Consider the following 22595-nt stretch of genomic DNA (forward strand, 5'->3'; position numbering starts at 1 on the left):
ACCTAGGGTTACTTTACATATCTTTAACCCATTGCATAAGATATTCTCCAAAATATAAATATTCTATGCATTTATAAATAAATTCCAGTCATACTTTATCAAAAGTCTTTTCAAAGTCAGCTATGAATACCTGTAAGGGATTTCTTCCATTGACGGAGAGGCGGACCAAAGCGCTGCGTGGTTATTTTGATTCATGTTTTAATAAATCACTTCACATGAACAAACTAACAAAAAACAAGAACCGTGAAAACCCAAAACAGCCCTATCTGGTGCAAAACACAGAGACAGGAACAATCACCCACAAACACACTGTCACACCTTGGTCTTAGTATTTTGTGTTTTCTTTAATTATTTGTTCAGGCCAGGGTGTGACATGGGTTTATTGTGTTGTCGTATTGGGGGTTTTGTAGGCATTGGGATTGTGGCTGATTAGGGGTGTGTCTAGCATAGGCTTGGCTGCCTGAGGCGGTTCTCAATCAGAGTCAGGTGATTCTCGTTGTCTCTGATTGGGAACCATATTTAGGTAGCCTGGGTTTTACTGTGTATTTTGTGGGTGATTGTTCCTGTCTCTGTGTAGTGTTCACCAGATAGGCTGTAATTAGGTTTTCACGTTTCGTTTGTTGTTTTTGTATTTATTTAGTTATTTAATGTATCGCTATTTTTTCATTAAAGAACATGAGTAACCACCACGCTGCATTTTGGTCCGACTCTCCTTCAACAGACGAACGCCGTTACAGAATCACCCACCACACCCGGACCGAGCGGCGTGGTAACAGGCAGCGACAGCAGGAGCAGTGAAAGGAGGAATGGACATGGGAGGACGTTATGGACAGCAGGAGTATGGAGTATACGACTTGGGAGGAAATAGACAGGTGGGCGGTCGACCCAGAGAGAGTGCCGGAGCCCGCCTGGGATTCGCTGGAGCAGTGCGAAGAGGGCTATAGGAGAATGGAGTCGAAGAGAAAGACACGGCGGCGCAGAAAGAAACCCGAAAAGCAGCCCCAAAAATTTATTGGGGGGGGCTCAGGGAGAGAGTGGCAGAGTCAGGAGTCAGACCTGAGCCAACTCTCCCTGTTAATCGTGAGGAGCAGAGATCAAAGGGCTTCTGGACTTGGGAAGAGATATTGGACGGAAAAGGACCCTGGGCACAGCCTGGTGAATATCGACGCCCCAAAGAAGAACTGGAGGCGGCGAGAGCGGAGAGGCGCTGGTATGAAGAGGCAGCACGGCGACGCGGATGGAAGCCTGAGAGTCACCCCCAAAAATGTATTGGGGGGGGGCTCACAGGGAGTATAGCGATACCAGGTAGGAGACCTGCGCAAACTCTCTGTGCTTACCGGGGGGCTAAAGAGACCGGGCAGATACCGTGTTATGCTAGTGAGCGCACGGTGTCTCCAGTGCAGGTGCATAGCCCGGTATGGTACATACCAGCTCTTCGTATTAGCCGGGCTAGAGTGGGCATCGAGCCAAGTAAGGTTGGGCAGGCTCGGTGCTCAAGAGCTCCAGTGCGCCTGCACGGTCCGGTCTATCCAGAGCCACCTCCACACACCAGTCCTCCGGTAGCAGCTCCCCGCACCAGGCTTCCTGTGCGTGTTCTCGATCCAGTACCACCAGTTCCAGCACCACGCACCAGGCCTTCAGTGCGCCTCGCCTGTTCAGCACAGCCAGAGCCTTCCTTTCCTCTAGCGCTGCCGGAGCCTCCCGCCTGTTCAGCACAGCCAGAGCCATCCTTCTCTCTAGCGCTGTCGGAGCCTCCCGCCTGTTCAGCGCAGCCAGTGTTTTCCTCCTCTCCTGCGCTGTCGGAGTCTCCCGCCTGTTCAGCGCTTCCAGAGCCTTCCTCCTCTACAGCGCTGTCGGGGCCTCCTGCCTGTTCAACGCAGCCAGAGCTGCCAGTCCGCATAGAGCAGCCTGAGCTGTCAGTCTGCATGGAGCAGCCTGAGCTGTCAGTCTGCATGGAGCAGCCAGAGCTGCCAGTCTACATGGAGCAGCCAGAGCTGCCAGTCTGCATGGAGCAGCCTGAGCTGTCAGTCTGCATGGAGCAGCCTGAGCTGCCAGTTTGCATGGAGCAGCCAGAGATGTCAGTCTGCACAAAGCTACCAGTCTGCATGGAGCAGCCAGAGCTGTCAGTCTGCATGGAGCAGCCAGAGCAGCTAGATCCGCCAGTCAGCCATGATCTTCCAGATCTGCCAGTCAACCAGACTCTTCCAGATCTGCCAGTCAACCAGACTCTTCCAGATCTGCCAGTCAACCAGACACCCTTCCAGATCCGCCAGCGAGCCAGGATCTGCCGGAGCCAACTACCTGCCTGAGCTTCATCTCAGTACTGGGCTTCCTCTCAGTACTGGGATTCCTCTCAGTACTGGGCTTCCTCTCAGTCCCGGGCTTCCCCTCAGTCCCGGGCTGCCCCTCAGTCCCGGGCTTCCCCTCAGTCCCGGGCTGCCCCTCAGTCCCGAGCTGCCCCTCAGTCCCAAGCTGCCCCTCAGTCCCGAGCTGCCCCTCAGTCCCGAGCTGCCCCTCAGTCCCGAGCTTCCCCTCAGTCCCGAGCCTCCCCTCAGTCCCGAGCTTCCCCTCAGTCCCGAGCTTCCCCTCAGTCCCGAGCTGCCTCAGTCACGAGCTGCCCCTCAGTCCAGTGGGGTTCTGGGTGAGGACTACGAGGTCATGGTCGGCGGCGAGGGTGGACTATCCCAGGACGCAAGGGGGAGGAACTAAGACATTTATGGAGTGGGGTCCACGTCCCGAGCCGGAGCCGCCACCATGGACCGACGCCCACCCGGACCCTCCCTATGGTTTTGAGGTGCATCCGGGAGTCCGCACCTTGGGGGGGGTTCTGTCACGCCTTGGTCTTAGTATTTTGTGTTTTCTTTAATTATTTGTTCAGGCCAGGGTGTGACATGGGTTTATTGTGTTGTCGTATTGGGGTTTTTGTAGGCATTGGGATTGTGGCTGATTAGGGGTGTGTCTAGCATAGGCTTGGCTGCCTGAGGCGGTTCTCAATCAGAGTCAGGTGATTCTCGTTGTCTCTGATTGGGAACCATATTTAGGTAGCCTGGGTTTTACTGTGTATTTTGTGGGTGATTGTTCCTGTCTCTGTGTAGTGTTCACCAGATAGGCTGTAATTAGGTTTTCACGTTTCGTTTGTTGTTTTTGTATTTATTTAGTTATTTCATGTATCGCTATTTTTTCATTAAAGAACATGAGTAACCTCCACGCTGCATTTTGGTCCGACTCTCCTTCAACAGACGAACGCCGTTACACACACAGTGACACCCAGGCTACCTAAGTATGATTCTCAATCAGAGACAACTAATGACACCTGCCTCTGATTGAGAACCATACTAGGCCGAAACATAGAAATACCCAAATCATAGAAAAACAAACAGACTGCCCACCCAACTCACGCCCTGACCATACTAAATAATGACAAAACAAAGGAAATAAAGGTCAGAACGTGACAATAACAGGCCTGGTTTCCCAGATTTTTCATAGTGTTCCTTGTTCTTCATGATGCTCTCTGCGCTTCTGAGACTCTGAGACTATCACAGTGCAGGTGCATTTATACGGAGACTTGATTACACACAGGTGGATTGTATTTATCATCATTAGTCATTTAGGTCAACATTGGATCATTCAGAGATCCTCACTGAACTTCTGGAGAGAGTTTGCTGCACTGAAAGTAAAGGGGCTGAATAATTTTGCACGCCCAATTTTTCAGTTTTTGATTTGTTAAAAAAGTTTGAAATATCCAATAAATATCGTTCCACTTCATGATTGTGTCCCACTTGTTGTTGATTCTTCACAAAAAAATACAGTTTTATATCTTTATGTTTGAAGCCTGAAATGTGGCAAAAGGTCGCAAAGTTCAAGGGGGCCGAATACTTTCGCAAGGCACTGTATTTATTTATTTTTCACCTTTATTTAACCAGGTAAGCTAGTTGAAGAACAAGTTCTCATTTACAACTGCGACCTGCCAAGATAAAGCAAAGCAGTGCGACAAACAACAACACAAAGTTACACATGGAAATAACAAGTGTACAGTTAATAACACAATAGAAAAAAAAGAAAGTCTATATACAGTGTCTATAAATGGCGTGAGGAGGTAAGGCAATAAATAGGCCATAGTAGCGAAGTAATTACAATTCAGCAGATTAACACTGGAGTGATAATGCAGCAGATGGTGATGTGCAAGTAGTGATACTGGAGTGCAAAAGAGCAGAAAAGTAAATAAAAACAATATGGGGATGAAGTAGGTAGATTGGGTGGGCTAATTACAGATGGACTATGTACAGCTGCAGCGATTGGTTAGCTGCTCAGATAGCTGATGTTTAAAGCTGGTGAGGGAAATGTAAGTCTCCTGCTTCAGCGATTTTTGCAATTCGTTCCAGTCACTGGCATCAGAGAACTGGAAGGAAATGCGGCCAAAACAGGTGCTGGCTTTGGGGATGACCAATGAGATATACCTGCTGGAGTGCGTGGTACGGGTGGGTGTTGTTATTGTGACCAGTGAGCTGAGGTAAGGCGGAGCTTTACCTAGCATAGACTTATAGATGACCTGGAGCCAGTGGGTCTGGCGACGAATATGTAGCGAGGGCCAGCCGACTAGAGCATATAGGTTGTAGTGGTGGGTGGTATAAGGGGCTTTGGTAACAAAACGGATGGCACTGTGATAGACTCCATCCAGTTTGCTGAGTAGAATATTGGAAGCTATTTTGTAGAAGACATCGCCGAAGTCGAGGATTGGTAGGATAGTCCGTTTTACATGGGTAAGTTTTGCGGCGTGAGTGAAGGAGGCTTTGTTGCGAAATAGAAAGCCAATTCTAGATTTGATTTTGGATTGGAGATGTTTGATATGAGTCTGGAAGGAGAGTTTACAGTCTAGTCAGACACCTAGGTATTTGTAGTTGTCCACATATTCTAGGTCAGAACCGTCCTGGTCGGGCGGGCGGGTGCGGGCAGGGAATGGCTGAAAACCATGCATATGGTTTTACTAGCATTTAAGAGCAGTTGGAGGCCATGGAAGGAGTGTTGTATGGCATTGAAGCTCATTTGGAGGTTAGTAAACACAGTGTCCAAAGAAGGGCCAGATGTATACAGAATGGTGTCGTCTGCGTAGAGGTGGATCAGGGAATCACCCGCAGCAAGAGCGACATCGTTGATATATACAGAGAAGAGAGTCGGCCTGAGAATTGAACCCTGTGGTACCCCCATAGAGACTGCCAGAGGTCCGGACAACAGGCCCTCCGATTTGACACTGAACTCTGTCTGCAAAGTAGTCGGTGAAACAGGTGAGGCAGTCATTTGAGAAACCAAGGCTATTGAGTCTGCCGATAAGAATACGGTGATTGACAGAGTCGAAAGCCTTGGCCAGGTCGATGAAGATGGCTGCACAGTACTGTCTTTTATCAATAGTGGTTATGATATCGTTTACTACCTTGAGCGTGGCTGAGGTGCACCCATGAACAGCTTGGAAACCGGATTGCACAGCAGAGAAGGTACGGTGGGATTCGAATTAACTTTGGTTAATGGAGATGGAGGAGACTGAAACTAAGACATATGCTTAAAGTGCTTTGCTTCCTCTTTCAAAAGATTGTTTGGTGAATCATGGCTGACTCCATTTGTAACAAGTTTCAGTAAATTCATTTTGGTAGCATTTGTATGTTGAAGATTAAAAAATGATTTGGTGCATTTTCCCCCATATTCCATCCAGTTTGCTTTGTTTTTATAATATTTTACACTTGATCTTTCTTGAATAAGTTAGTCCATTACTTTTTGTTTTTCCTCTAACGTATTGTGCGCCTCTATAGTACAGTTTTTGTTGCTATCTGTCTGTACAGTTAGTCCCTCTATTTCCTTTGTTAATATTAATTATTTTGTCCTACATTTCTTTTGTTTTAAGGAAGAGTATTGAATTGCATAGCCTCTAGGGGCACATTTAAACGTGTCCCATACAATAAGGGGATCTGCTCTGCCTATATCACGTTGGAAAAAGTCAGTTATTGTAACACAATTCGTCCTCCTCTGACGAGGAGTATGAGAGATCGGACCAATGTGCAGCGTGGTAAGTGTTCGTCATTTTTAATGAAAAGTCACTGATCACGAAAAAACAAAAAAACAAAGTGAAAGACAGAAACAAAAACAAAACAGTTCTGTATGGAGGAAACACAGACACAGAAAACAATCACCCACAAATAAAATGGGGGAAACAGGCGACCTAAGTATGATTCTCAATCAGAGACAACGAACGACACCTGCATCTGATTGAGAACCATACCAGGCCAAACACATAAATACTACATAGAAAAAAAGAACATAGACTACCCACCCCAACTCACGCCCTGACCAAACTAACACAAAGACATAATAAAGGAACTAAGGTCAGAACGTGACAGTTATAATTGATTCTGTACTGGTGAAAAACAAGTTGTCATCCAATACAATACTACGTTTGGGTAATCCAAAAGTTACGTTAAGTGATTACAATTTTGGACGGGTAATTAGTAACTAACGGATTACATTTAGAAAGTAACCTACCCAACCCTGGCCAGTACATAGGACTCCATAATGTGCCTCCACTGATACAGTATCTTCACACAAGACCCATATTAATGCTTCACACAGTGCTAGACCAAAGGGCCAAATGGGTAAAATTATAGATTTGACATTTATTGAGTAGGGTATACAGTATGCACCAATAGTGAATATGCAGTTCCCAAATTTGGGGTAGGGACCCCATGTGGGGTCAGCTGAAATGGGGTCTCTTGACAAAATCTGTAATCTTATCAAACAAAGTACGATTTTTCTCTATTGAAATGGTTACAGAAGACAACCTTTTAGTGTCAACTAAAAACCTTAGACTATTAGAATGCACTTGCATGTCGTTATGTGTTGCGACTGAAAAATGAATATGAACACCCAGCGTTAACTAGGGAATATACTTTTTCCATGTGGGAACTTCTGCATTTTCTAGTGTCAATATGCGGTCATGTGCTGTTAAAGTTTGGGAACATGGAATTATCAGATTGTCTAGAACACACACGTGCACACACACACACACACACCTGTTTACAGGTTTTAGAATTAATACCATGCAAGGAGAACACTCCTAACTTAAGTTTTTTTTGTAAAAAAAAGAAAAAGACTTACAGTAGTGTCATGACGTTGCCCTCTTTGGGTACAGCAAGCCCATCCCCCTCTCCCTGCCTCCCCCTGCCTCCTTCAACTAGCTGCTGTGGTCAGAGAGAGGTTGTAAATTCCTGAGAAGACCCTGCCTCATGTCCACACAGTATAAGAGACAGAGTGAATTTTCATAGAGAACAAAGGAATTTCTTCCACCTCACAGAACTTGAGGTCCGAACAAATTTCATGTCCGGACAAGGTATCGGTGAAGAATCCAGCTACGAACTGGTCCATTTGTTACATTTTGGGGAAGCTCATGGGACACGGTATGGCCACATTGCCATAACGCTGTTTATATAATAGCCTCAGAAATGAGGTTTACATCTAATTGTTGTATAATATGAATGAGTGAGTATGATACTGTTTGTAAAATTGTGTGATGTGATTTTGGACTGTTTAATGAAGGAAACTCCAATTCCCTTTTGAGTTTAACTAAATCAGAGGACCGCCCCTGAGCCCAGTTAGTCAGGCATCCTGGGACAGCCCTTTTCTGCAATTCCCGAAACCCAACTTTGAGAAATCATCACCAGACCATGTTTCTCTCAATCACGGGCGTACAAAGGTTGCAGACCATTGCTGAATCTTTTAACCATACCACGTGGTTAAACTCTTAGACTATAGATACCGACAGAATAAGAACAAGTCTTTGATATTAATTACTAGTCTGCAGCTAGGAATTCGGTATCATTAAACGCGAAGAACGACAACCGCCAAAACATCCATTCTACAATAACATGAATGAATGTCACTCTGAACTATCCACTATAACCACAACAGAGAGAGAGAGAGAGAGAGAGAGAGAGAGAGAGAGACGGACAATTCTACAAAAGAAACAAACTTTTCAACAGCGATCAAGATGACACACTGAGCGTAAATATATATATCGATTGCAATTGTTCCCGAATGAGTGAGCGTTCATGTGCAAAGGATTAGCATTTAATTTGTTATAATTATTTACTCTGTCGTGACTTCTCAGTCGACCCCCACTTCCCTTTTGTCTAACAAGCCGCCATGCCGGTTTAGCCCACTAGGGCACATTCCCCTATCTGTTTGTTTATGCATTTCTGTGAATTACTTAGTTAGTAATAAATAAATTATTTAAGACAATTGATGTATGGATGACTCATAGTGAAGACTGGGTTCGTGCAGATAACCAACAATTTACGATGTTTGGAATGAGACTAACGTGAGGTAAAGTAAATAATTCATTAATCAGAAGACTATGGATCAGATATGAAAATATCTGAAAAGTTATTTTAGGAAATGATAACTTTGTAATCTGAATATTTTCCTTGGTGCCGCGACTTCCTAGTTAATTACAGTTACATGATTAATCAGTTTAATGCGTAATACTAATTACAGAGAATCTTTGATAAAAACTAAAAGTCTTCATTTAATGATAGTAAAGACCGACAGTAGCCTAACCCTAACCCTTTCAGTCTCTCTCATAGATCGTCATTTCTTTATTTCTTTAAAGTGACTCAGAGTGCAGCCAGCTCGTGTGAAGGAAGGAGCCGACACTAAAACTCCTGTATATTTGTTAATGTGCACTTTGAGAGGCAGTGTTACTACTAATCTCTGATTACTGAGCTGCTGACAGTGAAAGGGGCGATAATGATACTAGTCTTATGATTCTCTAGTCTTTCTAACATACCATGTTATAGTCTTTCTACCGTACCATGTTATAGTCTTTCTACCATACCATGTTGTATTCTTTCTGCAGTACCATGTTATAGTCTTTCTACCGTACCATGTTGTATTCTTTCTGCAGTACCATGTTGTAGTCTTTCTACAGTAACATGTTGTAGTCTTTCTACAGTACCATGTTGTAGTCTTTCTACAGTACCATGTTGTATTCTTTCTGCAGTACCATGTTGTAGTCTTTCTGCAGTACCATGTTGTAGTCTTTCTACAGTACCATGTTGTAGTCTTTCTACAGTACCATGTTGTAGTCTTTCTGCAGTACCATGTTGTAGTCTTTCTACAGTACCATGTTGTATTCTTTCTACAGTACCATGTTGTAGTCTTTCTACAGTACCATGTTGTATTCTTTCTACAGTAACATGTTGTAGTCTTTCTATAGTACCATGTTGTAGTCTTTCTACAGTAACATGTTGTAGTCTTTCTACAGTACCATGTTGTAGTCTTTCTACAGTACCATGTTGTAGTCTTTCTGCAGTACATTGTTGTAGTCTTTCTACAGTACCATGTGTTTCTTCCTTGCCTCTGTGACTCACCCTCAAGTCACTCATTAGTCACTCCAGATACCCATTACAACCACCCCGCTTTAGATAATCATCAGTGGAGAAACTCAACAGATGGTTAATCAGAGAAGATATTAAAGAGGTAGGCAGTATCGGGATGAGTTGACAGGATTTGCTGAACTTTTGGATACAGTATCATTGCAATATTACAATTCTTAACAATTGTGTGCTTTTTTGTTGCTCCTCCTTTCTGAGTATCACTGTGAGAACTGTTTTTGGCCCGGCATCAAAGTGTAGTCAGAGACAGTGCCATCAGGGAACTGAGATTATGTGTCCACACCTCTAGACCTCTATTCTTGCCGGCCCAGATGATAGCCTTTGTGTTGAAAGCTGGTAGAGGGAGGAGGCAGTGGAACAGTCTGGATGTGCCTTGTGCCAATACTCCCTGGGCATTCCTTTTCATTTTACATGTTTCTTTTTCATTTGTTTAAAATAAAATTATTTTACATGACAAAATCTGTATTTTTTTAGGAGTAGTGGCAATATATCATATAATTAAAATGGTTGACATCCATAAGTCTGGCAGATCAAAGCCTGGAATATTCCATCTAACATGGGTACCAAGAGTGATATATCCAGATGAACTGCAACCCCAACCCGGCAGTCTTCTTCACTTTCCACCAGGGGCAGTCTAAAGTTACGCCCCAAATGGCACCCTTTTCCCCAAGCCCTATGGGTCTTGGTCAAAAGTAGTGCACTATAAAGAGAATGGGGTGCCATTTGGGACGCATCCTAACTGATTATCTAAAATGGCAGCCAGAATCCTGTAGCCATGGCAGACAACAATGACATAATATTCAGCTCATGTCTGTGGTTGTGTTGGATGACCTTGGCTTAGAGCAGAGTGTGGGTAGGGAGGAATGTGTGATTCAGGCCAAGATCCAACCGCTTGTAGGTATGTGAGATGTGTGCATCCAAAGGTCTACGGCCAAATTCTGAATTATGGATAGATAAAGGTTCTGAAGTACCTAATCTCATCCAAATGTAGAACCTAGGAATTGTGAAATATTTGGGCAGAATTGTAATTGTTATATAGACTAGAGGAGGCCTTTCTCTCTGTGTGAAATGGTCTTATGTGTTGTTTACTGTAATGTATACTAAGTTGGCAAATCAGACGAAAACATTAGATTGTACTTAGCTGCAAGAGCTGCAGAGTACCAATAGGGGGCATACACATCCCTCAAAAAACACAGCTTGAGGATACAGTTCTCTACTGACTTAACAGATTCAATGATCAGAATAATGTATATTCCTCTAAAAGAAAAACAGCATATTCAAACTATGAGAGTTTGTTTGATAAAGAATAGGAATGAGGAGTTGTCCCAACTCACTCTCTTGCCAATGCATATTTCCAAAGCTCATTAGTGGATTAATGAGTGTGTGTGTGTTGACTCAGGTCAGAATGTGTGCTGAGAGTGTGGAATAGGTTCATTATCAGTTGGCATGGGGCAGAAGAGGGGAAGAAAGGTGTAGTGTGTCTAGCAGCAGTCAAGTCGACTTGCATTCCAAACGGGCTGACTAATCCCATGACACACAGTCACATACCTGAGCTTTGCCCACCTGTTCTTTCTTTTGGCGTGTGTGTCAAATAGAGGGGAAATGAGAAGGAGGAAGAAACACAGAGACAGAGAGAGAGAGAGAGAGAGAGAGATAGAGAGAAAGATAGAGAGAGAGAGAGAGAGAGAGAGAGAGAGGGGGAGAGAGAGAGAGAGAGATAGAGAGAGAGGGGAGAGAGAGAGAGAGAGAGAGAGAGAGAGAGGGGAGGAGAGAGAGAGAGAGAGAGAGAGAGGAGAGAGAGAGAGAGAGAGAGAGAGGTGAGAGAGAGAGAGAAAGATAGAGAGAGAGAGAGAGAGAAAGATAGAGAGAGAGAGAGAGAGAGAGAGAGAGAGAGAGAGAGAGGGAGAGAGAGAGAGAGAGAGAGAGAGAGGGGAGAGAGAGAGAGAGAGAGAGAGAGAGAGAGAGAGAGAGAGAGAGAGAGGAGAGAGAGAGAGAGAGAGAGAGAGATATAGAGAGAGGGGAGAGAGAGAGAGAGAGAGAGAGAGAGAGGGGAGAGAGAGAGAGAGAGAGAGAGAGGGGGAGAGAGAGAGAGAGAGAGAGAGAGAGAGAGGGAGGGGTGAGAGGGTGAGGGAAACATTGTGCAGGCTCCAGTCATTCCAGAGTAACTGATAAGTACATAGTTGAAGAGCTTTAGCACTGAGAGGCTCCCTCCTCTATTTATCTTCATATGATGACATTTTAGCTAAGACAAGTGGGTCACTACTGTATAGACAGATAGAGAGTAAAGATATATTGCTCAGGGTTTAATGAACACGACCCGAGGTCTCCAAGTAACTGAGAGGAAGCCTTGCAATGAATGCTTCGATCACTGGGCCAGGCTAGACAGAGGAAGATGTCAGGCTCGCCTAGACAACAATACAAAGAGGAGAGGGTAAAGAAAGGTGAGAGGTCAGAGATTACAACAAGCCAATGACAGCAGAGAAGGCTGAAGGAGTGAAGACAAAGCTAAAATTGTCATGTTTCCACCTGTCACCAGAGGGCGGCAGAGACCGCCCTAGAGATGATAATGACACAGGTGTTTTCAGTTACTAATTATGATTTTCTTGACCCTTTGCAGAAGCTAGATTTGTTTGCTGTGTGCATCTGTCTCCTCACGGAGTTATCAGGTCATACTGTTTGTTGTTTTCCCAAGTTTTACTTTGTACCTACTGTTGAACTTTTTCCCAGGAAAGTATTTCAGTTTATTCTAAACCACTGGTTCCTCGTCTGGTTCTCTTCTATGCTCCTGGGTCACCTCACCACTTCACAAAAATAGGGTAGACACAAAATGTACAGCCTATAAGGCTGTTGTACTTTCTGTATGTTATCCAAACAGGACTTCCAATCAACCTCAATGCCCAGTCCAATGCCCAGTCCACTGACAGGGTCATTCACCCCAACAAAATGTTCAGTATTCTGGGCACGTATAAAACATTATTTTTCTCCAGCTCTTAGCAAGAACCTCCAGGTTGTTCTCTATCTCAGTTCTCAACCTCAAGAGATGCCCTGGTTTTGATGTGTTCATGCAGGGCTCATCTGCAAAAGAGACCCTGGTCTCAGCATGACTCCCTGCTTAAATAATGGTATTTTTTGTTGTTGCATAAATGAAACTGAAACCCATTGACTCCTTAGTTGACAGATATTACGAAATGCACCCTATAGGTAGATGATGTAAAGTAGTCATTATAATGACACCATTCTATTACTATTTCACCGTCAGGTCACCCTTGTAAATAGAGATGTACTTTTCCTGGTAAACTAAAGGATGTACATACAGACAATGATAAGATATTTCACACTGATAATATAGCTTTATTACACTGAGACCGTCAGACGGCATAACGACTTAACAACATATGTACCATCATTATTTTCATAGACGAACCCGTAACAGTGCTCATACAGACACTCACACTGCACAGACAGTGAGAAACATGGACCAATTTATGAATTTACAAGCCATTTAGTTACCAATAGAAAACATAGAAGTCTATAGTGAAGGAAGTGAACCTGCTAGCTCCAGTTGTTCAATGACTGTACAGTATCTTTAGTTTGTTTGTACTGTGCTGTACCTACAACGGTCACCTGTCATAAAGTATATACACACACGTTTACCAGTTAAATCCTACATATAGAAGACACCTCCACAAAGGTGCTATCCTTTTAATATCATTTTGTACAAAAGGCAGTGGTTGTTCTAGTTAGTTTAGTGGACTTGTTCATTGTTGTGGCACCACTGCTCAGTTATTGCATTCCATTGGACCAATATTGATTGAGGCTCATTTTCATCATAAAGGCATTCTAAAAAATATAGTACAGCATTTTAAACATTTATTTGAACAAACATTCATATCTGTCCATTGCTGGCCTTATCATTAATTACATCACAGCAGTCATAGTAAAAAGCCAAACGCTTCACAAAGGAAAGACAAAATGGTAACATTTTAACATTGAAGTGGTCTTTCAAAATGCTGACATAGCTATTGTACGAATACTATCATGATTGACAGTAAAAGTACTTTTCTCAACTGACATAACACTATTATTATGATGCCCAAACGCATCAAACGTTCAAACGTGTCTCCAATTTCCCCCATTTGACTGTCTGAAGTCAAAAAGATGATGTCCGTTTTCAGGCTGAGCTTTCACAAACCGTTATGACACATGCTATGTAGACATTATGACAGGCCGTTTCAAGTCAGTGTTACCTACCAAAATACAAAAAAATAAACACTTTTCAACTGGGAAACATCTGCAGATTACTAATAGGTGAGTCACTCACGGCAACAAAGCAGCGAGACATTTAAAACGAAGCACATCAAAAGGGAATCATCAAAGATTATTACACTATAAGAAGTATCCAGTGTAGCTGCTACACACCGCACGGGCCGGGTGGCAGATTGGTCCTCTTGCCAGCTACTCTTCACCACCTCAGTTATTGAGAACATCACCTGGAGGCTGGAGCACACATTGTAATGGCAAAGCAGGCATCATTTGTCTTCCTTCAGTCCCGGTGCGCAGGGAGCTTGGAGGGAGGAATGCGAGGAGAAGTGGGAGGAGAGGGGCATTCAGTGACAGTAGGAAGGTGTAACATGTTTCTTTACAATACACCACCTTTCATTGACATAGAGAAAAAGAAGAGCTGGAGCCTGGCACTTTGCCATATCTCTAAGCACATGCCACCCAGTAACAAGCAGAAATGTCTCCAAAATCCACTGGTCCCCTCGTTGGGGAAGGGAATTGTTCAAATCATGGGTGCTTCACTTGTACTTCATACACACAATGTGCTTCTTGAGGCTTTGTTCTTTGAAAAGGTTCTCTCATGTCTCCAAATTGTCTGCGATAGAGACAAGAGGCCTGACCTCCTGAACTCAGGCTCCAGGGTCATACCAGGGTCAAAGGTCATTAGATATTCTAGAGCATGTTCTATGTTCTAGGCAGACCAAGGTCATCCTCACAGTTCATAAAGGCCTCAAGCGTACACTCATCGGTCAGTATATATACACATTACATACGTACTGAACGCACTGCACAGGTCAGTATCCTCAAACTGTCTTTTCTCAGTCAGCGAGTTTGTCCAGTGTCTGTCTGTTAGTCACATACACTCGTTCTCCAGTGACTCAAAGTCTTCACCACCTCAAGCCCACTATTTACTCCCTCTTTCTTTCTCTCTGTCAAGCTCATTATTTTTCCTCTCCTCCTTTCATCTCATTTCCTCTCCTTTCTTCCATCACTCTTTTCTTTTCTTCTCTCTCTCTCTCTCTCTCCACCCCCATCCCCCATCAGGTGCAACAGTCTCGCTCCAGGGGGTGGCCCTGACGGGTGGAGGAAGAGGACGAGGATGAGGAGTAGGAAATGAGTGAGGGATAGGGGGTCATCTTGTCGATGTTGACATAGGTGGTGTTGAGAAGTATGTAGTGCTCTCCACTGAAGCTGGAGAAGATGGACTTGATACGAGACACCAGCTCTGAGAAGGTAGGCCTTCGCTCCGGTCTAGGGTGCCAGCACTCAACCATCACGTTATACCTGAGGGGTGGGATTTAGAGGAGGGGGTTAAGATTAAATGCACATGAAATATAGTTTTTAGGTATTTATATTTGGCTTACTTAGGTGTCTAGTAGCCACTAGCCATATTAAGTTTGACAGTTATGTTACAAGGCCCCATTAATTCTGGAAATACTCTCTGTCAGTCAATGTTCATGAATAGATGAATTGTTATGGATTGTTCTGTTTCGTGCTCCGCTTGGTTGAATCTGTATTATGATCTACGTCCTCCATTAAAAACCTAATGTTGTCCAAAGACTAGGTAAGATAGGGAGGATTTCACTCTATAGTGCCCTTTCTAAACATTCAACTTCAGTAGTTGTACATGCTTTATAGCCTCTCTCTCTCCCTCTCTCTCTCTCTCTCTCTATATATATATATATATATATATATATTTTTTTTCCTCTATGTCTGTCTCTCCCCCTTCCTCTGTCTGCATATCTGCCCACCTCTCCCTGTCGGTGTCTCTCTCTGTCTCTCTCTATTCCCTCTCTGTTGGTCTCTCCCCTGTCCACTACCTGCCCCTCCCTCCCTCCCTCCCTCCCTCCCTCCCTCCCTCCCTCCCTCCCTCCCTCCCTCCCTCCCCCTCCCTCCCTCCCTCCCTCCCTCCCTCCCTCCCTCCCTCCCTCCCTCCCTCCCTCCCTCCCTCCCTCCCTCCCTCTTCCTGTCTGTCTGTCTGTCTGTCTGTCTGTCTGTCTGTCTGTCTCTCTCTCTCTCTCTCTCTCCCTGTCTGCATATCTTTCTTTCTCTCCATGCAGTACCTAAGTTAACAATGGGCCTCTGTTCATCTCAATGTCTCTGCCAATGAGAAGCACTGAGCCATGCCTCTATGTACATTGGTCAAGGTGAAAGACAGGGGAGTGTGTGTGTGTGTGTGTGTGTGTGTGTGCACTTTTCTTAATAAAATAAAATAGTCTTATGTCTGGGAGTGGTGGGGTATAAGCTTGAAGAGTGTACATGTATGTGTGTTTGTGTGTGTGCAAGATTGTGTGTGTCCTGTCTGTCTGTGTGTCTGTGTGTGTGTCATGTGTTTGCACTACTCACAGTGCGTCGGGGCAGAACTCTGGCTGCAGCAGGCGTCTCCCCTGCAGTAGGAACACTGTGATGTCGAAAGAGTTGACGTCCGAGTAGGGCGGGGCTCCCCGGGTCATCAGTTCCCATAGCAACACGCCAAACGACCACTGAAACACGGAACACCAAATGGACCAATAACACATCAGATCACATCACAGTACTTTACAGGCTGTGTCTGAAATGGCACCCTATTTCCTATAATATGACCTACTTTTGACCAGAGCCCTATGATACCTGTGAGTCCTATGATCCCTATGAGTCCTATGAGTCCTATGATACCTATGATACCTATGAGTCCTATGATACCTATGAGCCCTATGAGTCCTATGATACCTATGAGTCCTATGATACCTATGAGCCCTATGAGTCCTATGATACCTATGAGTCCTATGAGTCCTATGATCCCTATGAGTCCTGTGAGCCCTATGAGTCCTATGAGTCCTATGATCCCTGAGTCCTGTGAGCCCTATGAGTCCTATGAGTCCTATGATCCCTATGAGTCCTATGAGTCCTATGATCCCTATGAGTCCTATGAGTCCTATGATCCCTATGAGTCCTATGATCCCTATGAGTCCTATGAGTCCTATGAGTCCTATGAGTCCTATGATCCCTATGAGTCCTATGAGTCCTATGAGTCCTATGAGTCCTATGAGCCCTATGAGTCCTAGAAACTGTAGCATAGACAAGCTAACCCTATAAACAGAAACTGTAGCAGAAACAAGCTAACCCTATAAACAGAAACTGTAGCATAGACAGGCTAACCCTATAAACAGAAACTGTAGCATAGACAGGCTAACCCTATAAACAGAAACTGTAGTATAGACAGGTTAACCCTATAAACAGAAACTGTAGCATATACAGGCTAACCTTATAAACAGAAACTGTACATTAACCAGAGATTAAACAGTAAGCGTGGTGGTTTGTTAAGAAGGAGTGGGGCTGAGAGGGTAGCAGGCAAGATTAAGGTTGATGCTGATTATCATAGGTTCTCATCGATACTGTGTGCGTTTCTGTGTGTGTGTGTGTGTTGTTGTGTCCGTGTGTGTATAGGTAGTAGAGTAATAGTGTGTGTGAGTTTGAATAGATAAGAGAATGGTCTAATCTTGGATGCTGATTGGTTAAAACCGCATTCCAGCCGGTGTCAATTCCACAAGTAACCACCGGCTAAGGCTATGACGTTGAAATGCCTATTCACTGTTCCACTGTCTCATCAGCCCAACCAGGCAATTTATAAACTTGATCTACACTGGAAAAAGGCATTGAGATATAATGTCTCATTTCTTTTAGACTAGCATTTGGTTAGACTAGAAAAACAGGTCAAACGAAACTAAATGGAGCTAGTTTGCTGTCTTTCCAGTTTGTTTGAAGTGATTGTGTTAGCCATGTCGTTGGCTAACTCCTCTGAACAATGTCCTGATGAGAGAGCACATTTTCTATGCCAGGCAAAATCGTGCATCATCAGCTCATTGTTGTGGATGTATCCAAATAAATGTCACTAGCAAACATCTTAAACAAATGCAAATGCAGCTACTTTTCTGTTATTTTTTCTTCATTGTTTGAAGTGACTGTGTTATCCGTAGTTGGCTAGCTAGCAAGCAAGGGGGAACATTTAGAACGAACGACTGGGTCGCGGCCATTGGTATAGAACCAAAGGACTTCACAACCGGTTTGTGTCTCTGGCAACCTATAGAATGAACGACCAACTGGCTTGGGTAGCCACCCTTGATTTGTGTCAGGACTATATCACATGGAAGGATGAAATGGTATATATACATTCATGAAAATGAATGAAAATATGAAAATATGTCAGTCATTATTTGAATATGTTGGTAACGCGTTGTATAAAAGTGATAATTGTCACACTCTGACCATTATTTGAGTTGTTTGTTTCTATGTTTTGTTTGGTCAGGGTGTGATATGAGTGGGTATTCTATGTTGCATGTCTAGTTAGTCTGATTCTATGTGTTTGGCCTGATATGGTTCTCAATCAGTGGCAGGTGTTTGTCGTTGTCTCTGATTCGGAACCATATTTAGATAGCCTGTTTTGTATTGTGGTTTGTGGGTTATTGTCTATGTGATGTTGCATGTTTGCACACAGTATTGATAGCAGTCACGTTCGTCTTATTATTTTGTTTGTTTAGTGTTCGTCATGTTCTTTCATCTACATTAAAAGAATGTACAGTATTCACACCACGCTGCACTTTGGTCTCCTCACTACGACGATCGTGACAATAATGCCCTCTAAGCCGGTGTTTGAGGATATGTTGGCACGATTTGCCGGTCCAAGACAATATATCCTCCAAACACGGGCTTCTCGGGCATTATCACTTAACTGTAAGTGAATTAATGAGTGGATAATGGTGTGTGTACATGCATGTCTGTGTGTGTGTGTGTGTGTGTGTGTGTGTGTGTGTGTGTGTGTGTGTGTGTGTGTGTGTGTGTGTGTGTGTGTAGGCTCTCACCACATCTGACTTGGGGGTGAACTTGTGTGTCTGCAGGCTCTCCAGGGCCATCCACTTGACCGGTAGTTTGACTCCACTCTTGCTGTGGATGCTGTAGTACTCCTTTTCATACACATCCCTGGCCAGGCCAAAGTCTGCCACCTTCACTGTGTAGCTCTCATCCAGCCTAGCAGAGGAGAGAGAGACGGCTTCAACCACAGCCTTACTGGAGATTTACAGAGCTAGGGGAAACTGGCAGCCATGTTGGATTCACACATTCTTACTAGAGTGTTATTAACCTGTAATGGTTGGAGCAAAATGGCACCCATTAAAACAAAACATCTCAAAGTATGCATGATTGTATGGCATGACAATGCATTAGCTCTCAATGCGTTAGCTCTCCTACAATGGTGACTACACTTCCACACACTGACTGTCTGAGATTGCATTTGACAGTTGGTTCCAGATCTTACATGCAGTTCCTGGCAGCTAGGTCTCTGTGGACAAACTTCTTGCTGGCCAGATACTCCATGCCCCTGGCCACCTGCACACCAAAGCCCATCAGGTCCTTCACTGTTGGGTTCTGGGAAAACAAGGAAGGATGTGTTTAGGTGATATGCACATCCCAAATGTATCCACTGGTGCTAGGCCATAAAAGACTGAATGGCCTGCATGCGATACAGATGTAGGACTTTAATTTGACCAGTTTCTCACAGCAGGAAAATAATCCTACAGCAACAGTAAGTGTGAAGTATTGTGTGGATTATAACTAAATGTAATTTTTGTAGGGGTTGATACATTTTTGGTAGGGCAAATTAAGTCTGAACATTTTAAGTGGAAATTAAACTTTACAAGCCATTTAAACCTTGAATACACTACAAGTTTGCATGTCTGCTGTGCATGACATTTCCTGCAACAACAGGGTGATCAAATGAAGACCCTACATCTCTACAGTATATGCTGCTCCCATGCTTTATTCCTGTACTTAAATATACAATGTTTCAGCTGCAATGGCCTAAATCAGTCATTATTCCAGCCAAAACACTATGACTTATAAAGGTGATTGTATGACTAGAGTTTGTGTGTGTGTGTGTGCCCCCCATCTATCTTCAGAGCTCGTGCTGCTAGGTGACCTAAACTGGAACATGCTTAACACCCCAGCCATCCTACAATATAGGCTTGATGCTCTCAATCTCGCACAAATTATCAATGAACCTACCAGGTACCACCCCAAAGCCGTTAACACAGGCACCCTCATAGATATCATCCTAACCAACTTGCCCTCTAAATAAACCTCTGCTGTTTTCAACCAATATCTCAGCGATCACTTCCTCATTGCCTGCATCCGTAATGGGTCAGCGGTCAAGCAACCTCCACTCATCACTGTCAAATGCTCCCTGAAACACTTCAGCGAGCAGGCCTTTCTAATCAACCTGGCCCAGGTATCCTGGAAGGATATTGACCTCATCCTGTCAGTAGAGGATGCCTGTTTTTTTTTTTAAATGCCTTCCTCACCATCTTAAATAAGCATGCCCCATTCAAGAAATGTAGAACCAGGAATAGATATAGCCCTTGGTTCTCTCCAGACCTGACTGCCCTTAACCAACACAAAAACAACTTTTCAGGGAAGTTAGAAACCAATATACACTGGCAGTTTATTGCAACACAAACTCCAAAAGGTTCTGGGACACTGCAAAGTCCATGGAGAATAAGAACACCTCCCAGCTGCCCACTGCACTGAGGATAGAAAACTCTGTCACCACCGATAAATTGAAAATTTCAATAAGCATTTTTCTACGGCTGGCCATGCTTTCCACCTGGCTACCCCTACCCCGGTCAACAGCACTGCACCCCCCACAGCAACTCGCCCAAGCCTTCCCCATTTCTCCTTCTCCCAAATCCAGTCAGCTTATGTTCTGAAAGAGCTGCAAAATCTGTACCTCTACAAATCAGCCAGGCTAGACAATCTGAACCCTCTCTTTCTAAAATTATCTGCCAAAATTGTTGCAACCCCTATTACTAGCCTGTTCAACCTCTCTTTCGTGTCGTCTGAGATTCCCAAAGATTGGAAAGCAGCTGCGGTCATCCCGCTCTTCAAAGGTGGGGACACTCTAGACCCAAACTGCTACAGTCCTATATCTATCCTACCCTGCCTTTCTAAGGTCTTCGAAAGCCAAGTCAACAAACAGATTACCGACCATTTCGAATCCCACCGCACCTTCTCCGCTATGCAATCTGGTTTCAGAGATGGTCATGGGTGCACCTCAACCACGCTCAAGGTACTAAACAATATCTTAACCGCCATCTATAAGAAACAATACTGTGCAGCCGTATTCATTGACCTGGCCAAGGCTTTCGACCCAGTCAATCAGCACATCCTCATCGGCAGACTCGATAGCCTTGGTTTCTCAAATGATTGCCTCGCCTGGTTCACCAACTACTTATCTGATAGAGTTCAGTGTGTCAAATCGGAGGGCCTGTTGTCCGGACCTCTGGCAGTCTCTATGTGGGTGCCACAGGGTTCAATTCTTGGGCCGACTCTCTTCTCTGTATACATCAATGATTTCGCTCTTGCTGCTGGTGAGTCTCTGATCCATCTCTACGCAGACGACACCATTCTGTATATTTCTGGCCCTTCTTTGGACACTGTCTTAACAACCCTCCAGACTAGCTTCAATGCCATACATCTCCTTCCGTGGCCTCCAGCTGCTCTTAAATGCAAGTAAAACTAAATTCATGCTCTTCAACCGATCACTGCCTGCACCTGCCCGCCCGTCCAGCATCACTACTCTGGACGGTTCTGACTTATGGACAACTACAAATAACTAGGTGTCTGGTTAGACTGTAAACGCTCCTTCCAGGCTCACATCAAACATCTCCAATCCAAAGTTAAATCTAGAATTGGCTTCCTATTTCGCAACAAAGCATCCCTCACTCATGCTGCCAATCATACTCGTAAAACTGACCATCCGACCGATCCTCGACTTCGGCGATGTCATTTACAAAATAGCCTCCAATACCCTACTCAGCAAATTGGATGCAGTCTATCACAGTGCCATCCGTTTTGTCACCAAAGTTCCATATTACTACCCACCACTGCAACCTGTACGTTCTCGTTGGCTGGGCCTCGCTTCATACTCGTTGCCAAGCCCACTGGTTTCAGGTCATCTATCATCTACAAGACCCTGCTAGGTAAAGTCCCCCTTATCTCAGCTCGCTGGTCACCATAGCAGCACCCACCTGTTGCACGTGCTCCAGCAGGTATATCTCTCTGGTCACCCCCAAAACCAATTCTTCCTTTGGCCGCCTCTCCTTACAGTTCTCTGCTGCCAATGACTGGAACGAACTACAAAAATCTCTGAAACTGGAAACACTTATATCCCTCACTAGCTTTAAGCACCAGCTGTCAGAGCAGCTCACAGATTACTGCACCTGTACATAGCCCATCTATAATTTAGCCCAAACAACTACCGCTTCCCCTACAGTATTTATTTATTTATTTATCTTGCTCCTTTGCACCCCATTATTTTTATTTCTACTTTGCACATTCTTCCACTGCAAATCTACCATTCCAGTGTTTAACTTGCTATATTGTATTTACTTCACCACCATGGCCTTTTTTTGCCTTACCTCCCTTATCTCACCTCATTTGCTCACATCGTATATAGACTTATTTTTCTACTGTATAATTGACTGTATGTTTGCTTTACTTCATGTGTAACTCTGTGTTGTTTTATGTGTCGAACTGCTTTGCTTTATCTTGGCCAGGTCGCAATTGTAAATGAGAACTTTTTCTCAACTTGCCTACCTGGTTAAATAAAGGTGAAATAAATCCAAATAAAAATCTTACGTGTGTCTCGTCCCTGATAAAGTTCCTGAGGTCTCCGTGCTTCATGTATGGCAGCACCACCAGAGGAGAGCCCTCAGGGGGCAGACAGATCCCCAGGAGAGACAACACGTTGGGGTGGCTGAAGTCCTTCATGATGATCCCCTCCTTCAGGAACTGAGACACCTCCTCCAGGTCAGTAATCCCTGAAACACAGCAAGATATTACAGGATTGTT

The 22595-nt window shown here is 44.3% G+C and overlaps 1 protein-coding gene across 2 annotated transcripts in view; it reads right to left on the minus strand.

Moving 5' to 3' along the window:
- Window positions 1-12769: 12769 nt before the first annotated feature.
- The window catches only part of met (MET proto-oncogene, receptor tyrosine kinase), a 90564-nt gene continuing 80738 nt past the window's right edge, over window positions 12770-22595 (minus strand). For both annotated transcript variants that reach the window (XM_042301757.1, XM_042301756.1), the window contains 5 exons: window positions 22383-22564; window positions 19006-19115; window positions 18554-18719; window positions 16062-16198; window positions 12770-14999 (listed from right to left, as the gene is read on the minus strand). In XM_042301757.1, the coding sequence (XP_042157691.1) occupies window positions 14756-14999; window positions 16062-16198; window positions 18554-18719; window positions 19006-19115; window positions 22383-22564 (839 nt within the window). In that variant the 3' untranslated portion in view covers window positions 12770-14755. The remainder of the gene's footprint in view (window positions 15000-16061; window positions 16199-18553; window positions 18720-19005; window positions 19116-22382; window positions 22565-22595) is intronic.

The sequence above is a fragment of the Oncorhynchus tshawytscha genome, linkage group LG19, assembly GCF_018296145.1.
Source record: "Oncorhynchus tshawytscha isolate Ot180627B linkage group LG19, Otsh_v2.0, whole genome shotgun sequence".
NCBI lineage: Eukaryota > Metazoa > Chordata > Actinopteri > Salmoniformes > Salmonidae > Oncorhynchus > Oncorhynchus tshawytscha.